The 17,282-nt window shown below is 32.6% G+C and overlaps 2 protein-coding genes and 1 long non-coding RNA gene across 4 annotated transcripts; all 3 read left to right on the forward strand.

The window, feature by feature from the left end:
• The first annotated feature begins 143 nt into the window (after nucleotides 1-143).
• LOC122631580 (G-protein-signaling modulator 2) lies at nucleotides 144-5,814 on the forward strand. Its single transcript, XM_043817457.1, has 8 exons — nucleotides 144-637; nucleotides 973-1,338; nucleotides 1,440-1,582; nucleotides 1,660-1,899; nucleotides 1,985-2,453; nucleotides 2,540-2,745; nucleotides 2,870-3,050; nucleotides 3,156-5,814. The coding sequence occupies exons 1-8, from the start codon at nucleotides 593-595 to the stop codon at nucleotides 3,357-3,359; spliced, it is 1,854 nt and encodes a 617-aa protein (XP_043673392.1). The 5' UTR covers nucleotides 144-592; the 3' UTR covers nucleotides 3,360-5,814.
• Nucleotides 5,815-6,174: 360 nt separating this feature from the next.
• On the forward strand, nucleotides 6,175-12,470 carry LOC122631803 (androglobin-like). The gene is made up of 11 exons (XM_043817910.1): nucleotides 6,175-6,542; nucleotides 6,623-6,723; nucleotides 6,788-6,865; nucleotides 6,981-7,170; nucleotides 7,245-7,466; nucleotides 7,791-7,916; nucleotides 8,156-8,373; nucleotides 8,525-10,075; nucleotides 10,152-10,850; nucleotides 10,918-11,097; nucleotides 11,198-12,470. Exons 1-11 carry the CDS (start codon nucleotides 6,410-6,412, stop codon nucleotides 11,828-11,830), a joined length of 4,131 nt encoding a protein of 1,376 aa, XP_043673845.1. The 5' UTR covers nucleotides 6,175-6,409; the 3' UTR covers nucleotides 11,831-12,470.
• Nucleotides 12,471-15,216: 2,746 nt separating this feature from the next.
• Nucleotides 15,217-17,249, forward strand: LOC122631529. 2 transcript variants are annotated; one of them, XR_006327731.1, is made up of 3 exons: nucleotides 15,217-15,490; nucleotides 15,760-15,884; nucleotides 16,834-17,249. It is a non-coding gene; the product is annotated as an uncharacterized LOC122631529 (long non-coding RNA). The 2 variants fall into 2 exon arrangements; XR_006327730.1 differs by lacking the exon at nucleotides 15,217-15,490 and having other exon boundaries at nucleotides 15,648-15,884.
• Nucleotides 17,250-17,282: the final 33 nt, after the last annotated feature.

The raw sequence follows: 17,282 nt of genomic DNA on the forward strand, positions 1-17,282 counted from the left end.
GCCATTTGTTCGGATTAGCGATACTCAAACTTTCATAGCTGATGGTAAATTACTTTTTTTTTTCGACGTTTCTTTTGAAAATATCATGCAAAAGAATATAACATGATTTATATAATTATATCTAATTTGCCAATTTGATTTATAATTTGTTATTTATATAAAGGTAACATTGGAAAGGAGAATTTATGTAATAAATCAAAATTGCGTAGTAACATTTACAATTCGATGTTGCGAGCTTTTCGTTTGAGAACCACTGACGTTAGACGCTCACTTCACTATAGATAAGTTGCTTTGAGTTGCATTCTGAAAGGGGAAAGGTTGTAGAACTTCCTATGTATACAAGTAATAAAAAGTGACGTAATTAAATTAATGGAAATGAATTGATAATTAAATCCTCGATATAACAATCATGATATACGTTGAAAGTTGTGAGTTACGACAATAGTATTTACAAAAACGTGCCATATATATATACATATATATATATGTAAGACCCACCTTATTTGTTGCCCGTTCATAATAATAGAGAGTATTATTTACAAGAATATTATTAAGGATATTATTTAGAAATATCAGTCGGAATAGAGACGCGATGTCGCTCAGTGCTAGTGCCGAAAATTTATCATCGGAAGGACAAGTAAGTAAAACGTGTTAATAAAAGGATTGTTCATACTATGACTCATGTTTAATACTCTCCTCAGTCTAATTTTTACGATTATATTATCGTGTATAAATTAATATAAGGGATCTTTCAATTTTGTCTTACATAACCTTTTCATTTTATAATAAAATTGAATGTATTTATTATTCGAATTAAAGTTTATGAAAGGTCAACCATGTCCATATTTAATTTAATTAAGCTAATTAATTTACTTTAATGTCTCGCATATTACTAGCATAACGTTATATAGGTTATTAATTTTCGTTAAGTTTATATAGATCAGCGTTTAATTATTGATTGTTATTTGTTAGAACAATGAAAGGTGGAATATGTGCCTTGAGTTGGCACTCGAAGGAGAACGTCTCTGTAAGGCAGGAGACTGCAAATCAGGTGTTGCATTTTTTCAAGCTGCTATTCAAGCAGGAACAGATGATCTAAGAATACTGAGTGCAATTTATAGCCAGCTAGGCAATGCGTATTTTTATCTTGGAGATTATGTAAAGGCAATGCAATATCATAAATTGGACCTAACACTTGCGAGAAATATGGGAGATAAATTAGGAGAGGCAAAGTCAAGCGGTAATTTAGGAAATACGTTAAAAGTCATGGGAAAATTTGATGAAGCTATGTTATGTTGTAAAAGACATTTAGAGATATCGAGAGAAATTGGTGATAAGGTAGGAACTAAGACGTTATTTACAATGTAATAATTGCGATTAGAGTATTAAATAGAATATATAATTATTGTACATATATATATATATGTGTATATACATAGCTTAGTGAAGGCAGAGCTTTATATAACTTGGGAAATGTATATCATGCAAAAGGAAAGCAAGCAGGAAGAGTAGGACAACATGATCCTGGAGAATTTTCTGAAGATATTAGACAGTGTTTACAGGAAGCTGTGCGATATTATGAGTAAGAATATTTTACATAAGTTAAAATTAACTAAAAGATCTTTGAAAGCTATATTAAAAAATTGTGAACACGAATAGGGAAAATTTAGAACTTATGAGAGAGTTGGAAGATTCTGCCGCACAAGGTAGAGCTTGTGGTAATTTAGGTAATACGTTCTACCTTTTGGGAGATTTTCAGCAGGCTATATATTATCACAATGAACGATTAAAAATTGCTAAGGAATTTGGTGACAAAGCAGCAGAAAGAAGGGCAAACAGTAATTTAGGAAATTCGCATATATTTCTTGGAGAATTTGAAAAGGCTGCTCAGCACTATAAGTACGTATTCTATTTATTAAAAATATTATTATATCAGCAATATTAAGATAATATAAACAAAAGCAATTATTTATACTTTTTATAGGAGAACTTTGGTTCTTGCACAAGAGTTAGGTGATAGGGAAGTAGAAGCACAGGCTTGTTACTCCCTAGGCAATACATATACGCTTCTTCGTGATTATCCAGCTGCTATAGAATATCATTTATGGCACCTTGGAATTGCTCAACAATTAAAGGATCGTGTAGGCGAAGGACGTGCGTGTTGGTCATTAGGCAATGCTTATGCTGCTATGGGCAATCATGAAAAAGCACTTCATTATGCAAATTTACATTTGAGTATTTCGAAAGAATTGGAGGATCCAATGGGACAGGCTACTGCACAAATGAATGTTGACGATCTACAAAAAATTTTAGGATTAGGAAAAGGACAAGAACATAATAAAGAAAATCAAATGCATAAACTTACTATGAATGCAGCATCAAATTACAATAATTCTTCTCCTGGCAGATATAGACTTCGTCGTCAGAGCATGGATAATTTAGATCTCATTAAGGTTAAAATTATTAGTAAATAAAAAAAATTATAATACATTGATTATGATAGTGTTAATGTAACACATACGAACGTATATTTCTTTAGCTTACGCCCGATGGAAAACAAAAGGAGCCTATAGAACCATTGCCAGATGTTGCTAGTAGCGCTACCGCACAATTAATGCAAAAAGAAGAAGATAATTTCTTTGATCTTTTATCTCGTTTTCAATCTGGTAGGATGGACGATCAACGTTGCGCTCTTCATGTAAATCGTAACGCAAAAGTTAGAAGTATTTCCCCTGAAAATGACAAGTATGAATAATTTCAATATTACATCGTATTACATATTGTATATACATACATATATATATATATATATATATATATATATATTTGTTTTTTGCTTGATATATATTTTCTTTCATTCCGCGTTCAGAGACGGAGAAGATTTGATGGAATTAATTGCTGGAATGCAAAGTAAAAGAATGGACGAACAACGTGTTACTTTACCTTTCTTGCCAGGTTTAAATACTAATGGAAACGATCAAGCTAAATCATCTGCTCAAGCACACGCAGATGCTGATGATTCGTTTATTGAAATGCTTGTAAGATGTCAGGTATGTTATATCGTATAAAATTTATTCGTGAATTCGTTTAATTTTTAAGATACATGCTAAAACGTCAACGTATATTTTCTCAAAGTAATTTTACAATAATATTAGGGCTCACGGTTAGAAGATCAACGTAGTCCATTACCAGCTGCAGCTTCGTTACAAGATGCAGAAGAAGAAAGAAATCCAAGATCTAATGGAAATACTCATTCTGGTTCTACAGTACCAGAAGAAGATTTATTTGCTTTGATCCAAAGACTTCAAGCTGGACGAATGGAAGATCAACGTGCATCCGGACCTGGAAAAATATGTTAAACGCATACGGAAATTTTGTAATAATAGGAATTGACGATTTCAAGCAGTAATGCGAAGGTTAACACTATAATCTCCTAACTTCGTTCAAAGTTTCTGCTATACAGGAGAAATTAGATCTCTAATATATATGGAGATTTATTTTGATTTATATATTATATTCAATATTTTTTTAATCTTTTTTTTTTCTCCATACAAACATATAGGTTTCTGATCATGTTTGATTTGAAAATGGCAAGATTTAACACACCGTCCATTGATACCAGACCCTTTATTCATCGTATCAATTTTATCATATTAATATGCAATAATTTTACTTACATTTATATATTACGTTTTATCGAAGAGTTATCAATTTCCTATACGCCAGAGAGCTTAGCATATGGTGCCAAATTTAATACTAACAAGTTTGAATTATTTGTAGAAATAATTTGGGGTTGTTTACATTATATCAAACGCATATATTATCAATAGATAATTTCTTAAATCTAGCAATCTAACACAATTAATTATATTAGAAATTAGGAATCATGTGTTAAGGTATTGCTTTAAAAAATGCCTAAAAATTTCTCAAGCACTGCCAATACTGGAGCACAGATGATTAGTTGAGCAAACAATACATTTAGAAAACTGTATCTATGCCAAAGGATGTCAATCTTTTGAGTGTGAGGTAGATATACTTAAAATATTTAAATAATATACACAAATAGAGTCTTAAATAGTTGACTCGTGAATTGTTTTTATACGTTCACTTCGAACTCAATGCTTAAGAATATTTTATTTCTTTAAAAGAAATAATTTTATTCGAACTATAAGAAGTATCATGAATAAAATTTGTGCCAAAATAATGTGAAAAACTAAGATAAAGTAAACGGAACAACAACTAAGGCACCATTCTTAAAATAAGCTCCTAAAGATTTTTCGATACATTGCAAAACAAAACGGATCGTTCGTTTTCAAATTTATCGAAATGAATTGGATTTTTTCAAATGACCAGAATTGATAAAATATTGAAAAATTATCGTATTTCGACCTAATGTATTTTTCAAATTCTTTTGCCTCGCTGCTATAGAGCAAGCTGGTTCTTGCTATTAAAGTATAATAGAAATGGATTTTTTGGTAAAAAAAAAAAAAAAAAAAGAAAGAAACATAAAATAAAAGGAAAAGAAAAAGCAATTTTACACACGGGACACGTATGAATAAAGACTACTACATCAGGAATTCCAATAGCACAATTCTGATCAAGAAGATAATTAATATTTTTTTATTAAGCTTACATTACGTTTGACTGCATGATTTACATGGATATACATATTAGATAGTAATTCATTAAAGAAATCTATCGTTTTATGGTCCTAACCGATGGTCTAGCGCTTGAAATTTTCAAACGGTTCAAGCGTTTTATAAAATAACTTAAGTGTTACAATGTTTGATCGCGCTTAAATATATATATATATATATGTACACGTGTTGTAGGAGATAACAAAATCCTGTTATTCAGACATTCTACATTTTTCTGCATCTAATTATACGCTTTTACTGCTACCGTTCGTAGTCTTCTGTTGTTACAAAGATGCTATTATTCGAACAAAGATTCCGAATATGTGAACTTGAATGTATCGTATATCGTTTAAAGATATATATTTTGGTAAACTCTGTTTAGAATAATTCTACAAGATCTAATAATCATTATTTTCATAGTTAAATAATCATATACGTAAAGTTACAATTTTTGCGAGAGAGACAAAGTAAGAAATACATTTCATATAGAAAAGTTCTATCTAATTTGAGCAATGAATTGCTTAGAATGTTTATTATGAATTAACTGTTACTATATCTATATACACATGTATAGTTTTAAGATTAAAAAGAAAAAAAAAAAAAACTCTTTATATACGAATGACAGGATAGATCGTAATTTGAAACATATATTTCGCATATATGTAAACTTAATTCGATATAATGGTGATTCAATGACAGGGAAACATTGCTACTTAATGATAGCTATGTAGTTTTCGTTAAGAAGATGATCATTTGATCATTAATATCTCTCTTTAGTTCAGTTAACAATAATTAACAATCATTAAGTTAGTAAAATAAGCGAATAATATTGATATAATAATAATAATAAGAATAAGAATAATAATAGAAATAATAATATTAATATTAATATAATAATAATTATTTTTTGTAAAATTTTTTATTACTCTTGTAATAATTCTTATTATTTTGCTAATCAATCTTTATTCTTATTATCGCACAAGAAATTGCGATAGTAAATATTAGGTACTAACAATTCTACGATTACGTTAATGTAGAATTTTTTTATAGATTTTCTTTAATAACGAAATTCGAATTTCTCATTCTACAGTGTAGATATATACATACATTCCACTGTCTTACAAATATAGACGTGTATAACAAATTGAATGAATAATAAAGATATACATTTTTCAAATGCGAAGTTTTATATATATATATATGTGTGTGTATGTAAATATAGAATAAGTTTTTTAAATTGAGACACTAAAATATCTCGAAAACATATTGTTAGAAAGAATGTTTGATATCAAAGTTATTTGATTTTCTGAAAGAAACATTATCTATTTTTAATTCGATGAATGTTTTTAAGTCAACTTAATTTTTTTATATAGAAACTTATAATTCTTGAAATATTTTATTTTACTTAAAAAAAAAAAAAGAATTATCCAATTTCTATTTTTTAGAATACTTAATATAATTTCCATAACAGAATTTGAAAATGGAAAGTCAGATTAGGATGGGATATTCGATTGCATAATATCGAATAGAATCGAACAGGATCGAATCATATCGAACAAGATCGAATATCGAATCAAACGACTTTTATTTCAAACTTTTTTTAAAAAATGTGTTGTTTTTGGAATACTTAAGTGTTTTTATTTAAATTGTTCATCCTGTAGATGTTCATAAAAAATGATAAAATTGAGAATGATGGGTCTACGAAAAACAAATGCAATGCATGATTATTGTAGTGTATATACATATAGGTATACACAGTTAATTAAACACAAATGGATACTTCGGTAAGATCAAAAAAGTTGACAGATACGGATTTCAAGGATAATTTCAACGAAAATAGTATTATACCTTGGACAGAGTGGAAAGACACTGAATTAAATAACGAAAAATGGTCTACACCACAAAGTAATCATTATAATATATTTTTAACCTATTAGTTTATTAAAATAGAATGTCATGATTAAATTAATTAATTAATAATTTAGATGGAGACGATGGATTATTTTTCGATACGGAATTAACTCCGATGCCTCTATCTTTGGAACCATATGAGTGGATTCGTCCACATTTTTTAAAGGATTTAACGGTATATTAAATTATCGAATGATAATTAACATTTTTAAATTTATAACAAATATGTATAACTTTAGGAACCGTTAACTGTTTATACAATTACTAAAGAATATCCTGACTTAATAAAAAGGAATAAACATCTGTTGCACAGTGAAGTAGGTTGAAATTTATCGACTTTTTATAAACAAAAAAATATGGAAGAAAAATGTTTTTCAAAATGACACACCATTTTTACAATCGAGTTTAATGATAAATACGAATATAATTTAGTTTATCAGATGGTTTATTTCGAGCTTGATTAATCTTCAATACTGTGGGCAAAATGGTTTAGAAGTGAGCGGGGAATCGAATAATTTTATTTGGAATGGGCGAAAAGAAAAATGGCAGGGTTGGATGCACGTGTATTCGAATAACAAAGCTGGCCATGGTGTGTCTCATCGTCCTATTTTTAATCCAAATGGTAAATACAAATTGCAAATATTTACTCTATCTGATTATTATTTATAACTTATAACAAATATAATATTTCATTAGGAAAATATATCGTACGTCTTTACTTTCTTGGATGCTGGCGTCGAATAGTGGTAGATGATTTCATACCCGTCGATAAAGACGGTAATCCTCTTTTACCGACTACAGGTAATGGTTTTGAATTATGGCCTCTACTTTTGGCAAAAGCTTTATTGAAAATCGCATCATTAACATGGTCTCACCGAAGAGAAATCGTGGATTTTAATCCGGTTTCTTGTTTCACTGGTACGTAAAACAGAAACATTTGATTTGTAATTAATATTTTTGAATATATAATATAATAAATAATATAGAACATCAAGGTTCTTTAATTCGTTTTTTTAATAAGATTAAAAATTTTTTAATAAAATTAAAATCTACATATAATCGTACACAAATAATCGTATTTCGTTAACAACGATTTTTTTTGTTGTCTCCATTTAATCTTTAGCTAAATAAAAAATATTCATCTTTTTTTTTTTTGTAAAAGAAAAACTACGACAAAAACATATATATGTGTGTATGCGTGTATATATTTTTTTGTTCACACATTCCATTTGGTTTTGACAGGATGGATCTGTTTGTCTTTGAATGTCGTTCATCTTTCTCCTCGAGACAAGTGGGAGTTCTTAGTGAAATATGCGGAACACTTCGAATGGAAGCAGGAAGGAACTAACTCGGAGAACGTAACGCTTGGTTGGTTTTGTTTTCGTCATCATCAACGAATTTTATAAGATAAACAAACGTTTGTCTCGAAGCACGGTATTTCGATTGATAGATCTTATTATTAAAAAAAATAAAAAAAATAAAAAAAAAAAAATAAAAAAAAAATAAAATAAAAAGAAAAGACAAGAACAAAAAAAGAAAAAAGAATTTTCAATAATGATCAACGCGATTATTCACCCTTTCAAAACATATCCATATTTTTTGTCTAGTTGAAGAAGACGAGAAAAAGTCAAGAAAAAAAGGGAAAAGAAATCAAAGAGGCGTTAAAGGGTTGCAACTTCCTGATAAACCTCGACCTATCACGCTGTTTCTCGATTTGGAAGATATGAAAGAGGTCACGCCCGAGACAGTGCCCGGTTTGTCGCCTTGCTGGAGCCATTTGGTTCATGTCGTTCAATCGCGTGATCTTCCATTGGATCCTAAAGACGTAAATTATTTCTCTACGATATACTTTTTGTTTCGATAGATAGATAGATAGATAGAGAGAGAGAAAGAGAAAGAGAAAGAGAAAGAGAGAGAGAGAGAGAGAGAGAGAGACAAAGCTGTTAGAAATGTATCGACGTTTTTCTATTACATAGATAAAAGAACCTTTACCAAAATGGAAAGAATATCGATGGATAAATTGGGCGATCGATCGAGGTTTGCTTGATCCAGTGGAATACTTTGTTCCTATTCGTTATTTAAAAATCGTCAGTTCATTGAGAGAATGCAAGGAAGGTGTTTTTCTGAGGAAAAATCTAAATTCCTTTATCAACGAATTTTTAGAAGAAACAACAAAAAATCAGGAAGTAATATCTCCTGAAAAAAAAGAAAAGGAAGAAACGATCGATGAAATTAGCTTTTGGTGTGATTTTAATAAAATGGCATCGTACGTGAAAGTAGTTCATCTCTTTTACAAGCCTGAATATTTTGGATATACTTTAAGAATGTCAGATTCCTTTCTGCTGGATGATCAAAAGAACATAATTTTGCTACCGAAGAAACAGAAAAAAGATAGTAGGAAAGGTAGCAGAAAGAGTGTACCGTCGGACGTGGTTCATGATGATTCGGTAGAATTTATGGATACTTATGCCTGGCCTAGAACCATGAAATCATCGAGAAACGAGCCGTTGTATTTCTTTTGCGATTCAGTCGAGGAGAAGTTTTTGTTAATAAATTTTAGTACCATGGAAGAACGATTACCTTTGAATATTGTTTCGAAGGGAGAAGAGGCCAGTGATTCGGTATTGATAAGATCATTATCTGAAGATAGAAGTTATCTCGTCGTAGAAAGACACAGTTGGTTCTTCAGGCCTACCGAATCAAGAGCACTTATATCAATTTCAACGTCTGGCACCAAGTCGAGTGTGCTGGAGTTAGAACCAGGAAGACATCTTTTGCGTATTTATTGCCGTTCGGAGTCACGTTGTTTCATATCGATTTTATCTGACACAATTTTTTACGTTGGTGATCGTCTTACAATACAATCGTTAATGAGTACGGAATCGGCGAGAATCGATGTTTTAGTTAAACACATTAGCAATTCCCTAGCTAAAGCGTTTTTCAGTTTTGGTAGCAAAGATTATTCCTTGAATTTGAAGGCATTTTATCATAGTTATATGCCAGATTTAACGAACGTTTCGAAAAACAAAGACAGAGCTACGTTCAAACAAATACATGACTACTTTATAGAAGAATTATTTAACTCGATCAAAAAGATCTTCCCTTCGGAACAGCTTCGCGAAATTTTATTTTCCTTGAAAGTCTTTTTTCTCAATCCTAGAATCGGTTTAGAACATAGCAAAACTCCGTCGATCTTACGTGTTTTTCAAGAGAATGGAAAATCCACGTCAATAGAAAACGATTCGAACGAATCGATCTGCGAAATGATTTGGATCAATTACGATCAAGCAGCTACCATCATCCAAGCTTTTTTTAAGGCGGTAATGGTTAAGCAGTATAAACGGCGACACAATTCCAATCATAAGGATCACTCAAAGATCTTAACGAATCTCTTGATGATCGTTGAACTTTTCGATCATTCTAAGAGCGAGTCATTAGCGTCTATTTTGTTGAGAAACGTCATTCAAAGAAACAAAAACTTTAACGAGGCTTATCCTTGTTCCAAGGACTTTCAATACGTATTACAAGTAATTTCAATGGATTTACATAAAAAAGAGAAAGAAAACGAAAATATATGTTTCATTATCTCCTACTTTGTTCCAGATACAAGAATGCAAAGGTACTTTGTTGAACGTTAAACCAGATCAATGGATTCCAATAACGAGACTAATCGTGAATGCTCAGGAAAACGAAACGATCTTTGGCACGATACAACTTTTTACAAACTTAACGAGTTACAATTTGCGATTATACAACAACGAAACCGGTCGAGAAATGTGGAGAGTCATTAACAACGTTGCTCCATCTAATTATCGGCATACGACAGTCGGTTACACGCTCTTCGCTTACGGCTACGATAATAATCAAAGATCAGAAGACACGGAATGGATACTTTATTTTATTACAATGAAGGGACAACCAATGTTTTATCAATTAGCTGACAAGGAACCCATTTCGTTGAACACGAAGATACCAGTTTTAATCATTGAAGAAACGTCTAACATTTATATACCTAATTCGACGAATTTAATTTCCAAGTGGATCGTCAATATCGTTCGTGATAGCCTGTTGTCGTTTAAATTGACGACTTCATCCAAATTGGTCCAAATGAAATTAAGAATTGTCGATCAGAAAGATAATGTTTTATTAGAAATCGAGGGTGGATTTGTCCTGTGTGTTCCGGTTGTATATTTGAAGTTAGAAAAAGAAAACGTAAACATGGAAAATTCCCGTACTACTTATTACATCGAGGTATTTGTTCTTCATGATAGTTGGCCATTAGCTGAGACTGAATGGTCTTTGGTAAGTATACAAATTAATTATTAATGATAAAAGTATATAAAAAATATTGTGTTAATATATCTTCAAGGTATTAGAGGCAAGGACAAAAAACAGAAACGATTCAATTCGAACAAAATCTTCGAACATTAAAATACAAAAATCCGATATAATAAGAACAAAACGTAATTCGAAGCAAGTCGTCGATCAACGTTTGAATTCACCTTTTTGGAAATTTCAAACCGTCATCGATGCTAACAGTGGTGTGGAGGTGATTTTATTAAAGAAAAAAAAAAAAAAAAAAAAAGAAAAAGAAGATAGAAGATATCTTCTCCGAATCATTGATTAACATTCGTCTTTCTATTAAGTAGATTATTCAAGATAGAAGAAGAGAACAGGAGATATTATCCTTGAAAGAATCCTGGTGGAAGGATGATCCTGAACGACTTCAACGTGGTAAGGAACTCAGAGAAGCTTTTTTGGACACTTACAGTATACGTTCAATTTCTTCGATGAACTTGGAAGAAGAAATATCTATTGAAATGAACAAACGTATGGGAAGACGAAAAATTCGAGAATCAGAGATTTGTAAGCGATTGACTTTAACAGAGAGCATTGTTACCAAGTTTTTGAAGTATCCACGATCTCGTAGCTTCGAATTACCAGTATTAGACTTGAGTAAGTTCCAGAAGATCGAAGAAGAAATGGAAATATCTCGAATTAGGAGCAACTCGGAAAGAAAGATTTTAACAGAACAACGATATGCCGATGTTTCCGACTTCTTTCTGACTTATGATAATTTTCTTCAGAGATTAGACGATTGGTCGTACGAGCAATTGAGAAAATATAAAAAATTGTGGAACGATCTCGAAGAGAATATCTCTCAAAGGAAAGCTCAGCTTGAGAAAGTTTACGAGACACGTCAGGCTTATATTTCTAGCATTAAGTTGCTCGATACGCCTAAAAAAGTGAAGAAAGGAGAAAAGAGAAGTGCGAGAACATAAAAAACAATGACTACAACGACAACAAAAATAATAATAATGATAAAATAATAATAGTAATAATTAATGGATAGCCTTGTAAATAGATATCTAACGATATTAACCGATGTCAAAGAAATCGTTTGCCTTTAGAATCGTTAGACAATTAATTAGAATGATTATCAGAATGTGCGAACTTTTCTCTCCTTCGTATATTTTTGATTAGAATTATCTCGATTCCCCCGGTCAAGGATAGGCTGATGCTTTTCCGTAAAAGTTTCTCTACTTACGTAGATCATGTTCCGTGGCAAGAATACAGGCTTACATACATATATTGCGTTGTTGATGACGGTGCGCGATATACCTTTTAATGATGCCACTCCCGACGGTCTCTCTCTCTCTCTCTCTCTCTTTCTCAAAAAAAGCATGATTATCGTTCTGCCGATTTTTCATACACCAGACCAGTCTCTCTTTCCTACCATGTCGCCCCACCAACGATTATTACAAAATTACGAGAAAGGCGACGAGTAAGCAAAAAGGATTCATAATAAACCTAGGTGCCTTAAGGTACAGTGCAAGTTGTTGAACTTATCAGATTATTGTTATTATTCACAAATTATCATTATCGTCGAGAACGAGTGATCACAATTATAATAATATTCGATCATCGAACGACTTATTTATTTAGTTTTCTGTTTTTTTTTCTTTTTTCTCTCAATTTCATACGAAACCGCGCGCGTATTGATCGACGATAATTAATATTGTAAAAATTCCTCGAACGATTTGATTAATTTAAAACGCCGATTAATAATATCGTAGTGGGAACGTTATAGAATTGAAAAAAAAAAAATAGAGCGAAAAAAGAAAATGTTGCAATTCCACGACAAACATCTAATTCCTATTGGTCGTTTGAAAAAAGTCTCATGGAAAGTCGTTAACCGAGCATACTGTACGTGTCCGATCGCGAGCCGAGCACGTTTGCGTATGTTCCTTGATTGCAGGTGCAGTAGCTGTTGTAGGCACGGTGTTGGATCGTGCGTGAAGGATCAGAAGTCGCGTGTCGGTGTGAGAGCACCCGCCGAGCCGGTAATCATTGTCCTTCGTGTTTGTTAGCGGTTAGTCCATCATCTCTCTCCCTTCCTCTTTCTCTTTCTGTCTTTTCCACCATGGTGAAAGAAGAAGAGTTATTCTCACGTATGCCTTGGCAACGACGTAACAAATCGTATACATACATCGCAAAGTCGTTTAATTATTAGTTTAAAAAAATATTTGATATTTTTTTCCTCTTTCTTCTTTTCTTCTTTCCAAGTATCTCGTACCTTGTACGACAAAAAGTCATTTGAATAAGACGGTAGGAAATAAAACGTAATGTCGTATTTCTTCCCACGAAGTAACTATTTTGAAGTAAAGATTTCGTAGGCCGTTTTCTATGGAGCGGTTTAACGCTCGACGTTTCTCGATCGTATCTCCTCGTGTCTTTCATCGTGAAACATTATCTCTGCCGCCATCCGACACCATTCTCGGACCCCCCAGGAGTTCGTTACTCTTGTCTTCGTCGTCTTCGTCGTCGTCCTCTTGAAGAAGGAAGCGTTGCAACCTTTGAAAGAAGAATTTACCGAGAGAGAAGAAATTATGTACAACAGAAGCACGTACATTTTGCATGGCTCGTTTACCAGCAGGAATCCACCTAACGAACCTAACGAATTGAATCCTCTGAAACATCCAATTGGCTTTTCTTTGGTAAACAAGGCAACGTATCGAGATGGAAATTATCGTTGAGAGTACGTTGAAGTAGGTATCTTTATTTGCGATATAAGAGACAATAACGTTGAAATTACAGCGAGCATCGTCGTGCCTTTATCTATTTGACATCTATCGTACGATATCATCCCGTATCAAAGGCGGTTCCGCTCTGAAGATATATACGCCTTTATGTGCCCTAATTAACAAGCATCGCATCATCATCTTCTTTCTTTCTCTCGCATTCAACACCAAGCGCGCGATTCAATTCGTCACCTCGACGACATTCTCGCCCGCATAGACTCGATTCTCTCTTTGTTGATTCATTATATCGGATGTTTTTTCTTTTCTTTTTTTCTTTCTTTCTCTCTTTTTTTCTTTTTTTCTTTTACGCTCGTCTACTCGGTGAATAGTTTTATTCATAAAGCGAAAAAGGATTATGATTTTATTTCTATTCGATACGATTTGATTTATTAGATCATAATATTTTCTTCCTCTTTATCCTCTCTTTCTTTCTTTCTTTCTTTCTTTCTTTTTTTTTCGCTATCTTTAATTAGTTATAATATTATAAAGTAATTCGAACGATCGAGAAATAATTTTTAAGGATTTAAAAGGCACTGCTCTATGAGATCTTTATTTTAATATGTTAATTCAATTCAGCCTTCTCTCGGACGGGCTTATTGGTCCAGAACAAAAGGTCAATGTCACTAGTATTTCTTAATCAAAACTTCAACGTTTTGATAAAGCATATTGCGAAATATTCTTCGGCCTACTTTCCGTACCTACATTACTATGATTCTTCTTCTAATATTCCAATGTAGAACGATCGCAATTATAAAACTGTAAAATTATCGTATAAAATATTTTTATCACGATAACACGTTGACGCCGGCTTATTTTATTTCACGCAGGAACAACGAACCGTCTCTGTTTAATTGTTTATTTATCGGACTGACGTTTGTTTTTCGCGTTAAACAAGATTCATTCGTATATAGGAAATTATGAAAAAAATATTCTTAAGATGACCATGGCCCAAGATAAGAAAGTCTCGTTTCTAAACGTCTATTTGACCTATATTTCAACTTAAATAAGTAGAAAATGGAGAAGCAATGTACGCCTTTTTATTTATTGCATAGCATTTATCTTTTCATTAATCAGTTTAGATTAATGTCTTAGACAGTGTCAGTATGCTTTATTTTTTGGTTTTCTTTTCTTTCTTTCTTTCTTTCTTTCTTTCTTTTCCTTTTTCTTTTTCTTTTTCTTTTTCTTTTCTTATCATGCGAATACGTACGCGTGCCCATTTATAATTCATATTGGGCCGCGTTCAAGTGTCTGAGAGAAAGACAGACAAACAGAAAAAGAGAGAGAAAGAGAGAGAGATAGAGAGAGAGAGAGAGAGAGAGAGAAATGTTCATACATGCATGCCGACGTTGACAAGAAGATGGTAGAAGAAGGGTTGAGAGCATCGTCTTCGTTCGAAGGAAGGGGAAATTTAAAGAGAAGGAGAGAGAGAGAGAGAGAGAGAGAGAGAGAGAGAGAAAGAGTGAAAGAGAGAGAAAATGAGAGGGAAAGGGAAAGAAGCGTACGTGCGAGCGTGATAAAGACAGCAAGAGTGAGTGTAAAAGCGAGAGAGTGAGAGAGAGAGAGAGAGAGAGAGAGAGAGAGAGGGAAAGATGCTGGAGAGACTTCTCTCCGGATGAGCCCTCTCTCGGAGTATCTCGTCTACGGCGATTTGCTGCTCCAGTCTCGCGCCGAGTCCCGTCGGCGCATCTCTTTTCGTCCTTCTGTCTCTTCGATCTATCTATCTGTCTCTTTCTCTCTCTCTCTCGCACGCGCGATCGAGAGAAGAAACGCGCGCGTTTTTCGTCACGTTTGAGAAAAAGATCTTTTCTCATTTCGTATAATCATCGATCGATAACCGATCAAATCGATTTTTAGTCTTATGTTAAAAGTTTTCTTTTTTTTTCTTTTTCTCCGGCTTTTTTCCTCCCCCCACCCTCGACTACACACACACACACACACACACATACACGCACATTTTAGTTACATTTTTTTTCTTTTCTTTCATTCTCGTTCACTTTGTTTCTTCTTCTTCTTCTTCTTCTTCTTCTTTTTCTGCTTCTTTTTCTTCTTCTTCTTCTTTTCCCTCCTTTCCTTTTTTTTTCGTTTTTAAATATAAAGGTATAAAAGATATTAATATTATAAAGGTTTAGGCACGGGAAAGTCGGGAAATATGAAATTGATTTTATAGTGGACGAGTTTGTTGTCGAACAAGACGGAAGATATTTTTTTTTATTTGTGACCCTGTGAAATTGATTACTACGGTGCTACGATCAAGGTATCGATGATAATAAAAAAAAGAAGAGATATATGGTATCCTTCAGAAAAAAAGGGATATTAAATATAGTTGGAACATTTGTTTCTTTTCTCCTTCTTTTTCTTTCTTTTTTTTCTATTCTTTTCGTTCTTTTTTTTTTCGAAACGCGACGCTCACGATGCTCGTTGTCTCATATCGCTCGCTCCTAGCGGAAGTTATCGATCATTTTTTCCTTCTTTCTCTCTTTTTCTTCTTCTTTTCTCTTTCTCTTATTATTCTACGATTAATAATCTCCCAACACCTACTCGCTTATCTTCTTACTCATTTTTCACGAAAAAACTCGTAGAACTGAACGGAAGAAATTTGTCTCGAATCGATCTCTTTTCTTTTTTATTTTTTATCTTTCTTTCTTTCTCTCTCTCTCCTTCATTTTTTATATATACATATATATGTACGTATATATACATATACGTATATTCATGTACAAGTTTTATGGTACTTTAATGACAGTGTTCGACCAGTCCCGCTTTTACGTTATGATAACGAGAGAAAGCCACGTTCGTGAATTTGCGAAGAACATCGTCGTGCCATTTTAATTTTGTTTTAATTTTGTGTTTCGAACTTCATCTTATTTCTCTCTCTCTCTCTCTCTCTCTCTCTCTCTCTCTCTCTCTCTCTCTCTATTTCTCTTTTTCATTTTCTTTAGAAATATATTAGAACATGAAAAGAGAAAGGAAAGGAGAAAAAACGATATATCGAATTAATTTCGCAAAACTCCTTCTGTTTTTCTTCTCTGACAAAAGGATGGCAACGAGCTTCGCGTGTTGGATATTAATATCAGAAGATAATTCCGCCTATCTCATCGTACTAATTTGGTGCTTCCGGAACGTCCTCGTCTCTTATCTCTTTCTTTTTCTCTTTCTCCCTCTTCTTCTTTCTCTCTCTCTCTCTCTTTCTCTTTCTTTCTCAGTCTTTCACAGATTCGAAGCAGCGACGGAATTCGCATCGTGACGATAAAGTTAAAACAACGAGTGTGTCCTTTGAATTGAATTTCCAGTAGAGTGATTCAGCTGTACACCTGTTCGCGTTTGATATCCTTTGGGAAAAAGAAAAAAACAAGAAAAGGCATAACGATGATGGGACCGTTCTTCGTGATTAAGTGCCAAAGAAAAGGACGATGATAATCATTTTAATAATAGATGTCTGCCTGTCGAAGGACTATCAACGACGACGTTTGATCTTTGAAAAGGACATCGAACATGCGTGTTAATAAACGTATTCTCGTCTACGATCTATCGAAAGCCTAACGATACGAAACTTTTATTCGAGAGAATTGAAAGAGTGTAAGAAAGTGAAGGAAGGAAGAGAAAAATAAAAAACTAGGAAGAATAAAAAATAAAAAAGGAAAGAAAGAAAAAG

The sequence above is a fragment of the Vespula pensylvanica genome, chromosome 9 (assembly GCF_014466175.1).
Source record: "Vespula pensylvanica isolate Volc-1 chromosome 9, ASM1446617v1, whole genome shotgun sequence".
NCBI classification, from domain to species: Eukaryota; Metazoa; Arthropoda; class Insecta; order Hymenoptera; family Vespidae; genus Vespula; species Vespula pensylvanica.

Excerpts from the sequence above, each read along its gene's own strand:
- LOC122631803 (XM_043817910.1), top strand. The coding sequence starts at position 6,410 with ATGGATACTTCGGTAAGATCAAAAAAGTTGACAGATACGGATTTCAAG. Across the intron at positions 6,724-6,787 it reads ATTTTTTAAAGGATTTAACG|GAACCGTTAACTGTTTATAC; the intron begins GTATATTAAATT and ends GTATAACTTTAG. Across the intron at positions 10,076-10,151 it reads ACTTTCAATACGTATTACAA|ATACAAGAATGCAAAGGTAC; the intron begins GTAATTTCAATG and ends ACTTTGTTCCAG.
- LOC122631580 (XM_043817457.1), top strand. The coding sequence starts at position 593 with ATGTCGCTCAGTGCTAGTGCCGAAAATTTATCATCGGAAGGACAA. Across the intron at positions 1,583-1,659 it reads GAAGCTGTGCGATATTATGA|GGAAAATTTAGAACTTATGA; the intron begins GTAAGAATATTT and ends GAACACGAATAG. Across the intron at positions 3,051-3,155 it reads AAATGCTTGTAAGATGTCAG|GGCTCACGGTTAGAAGATCA; the intron begins GTATGTTATATC and ends CAATAATATTAG.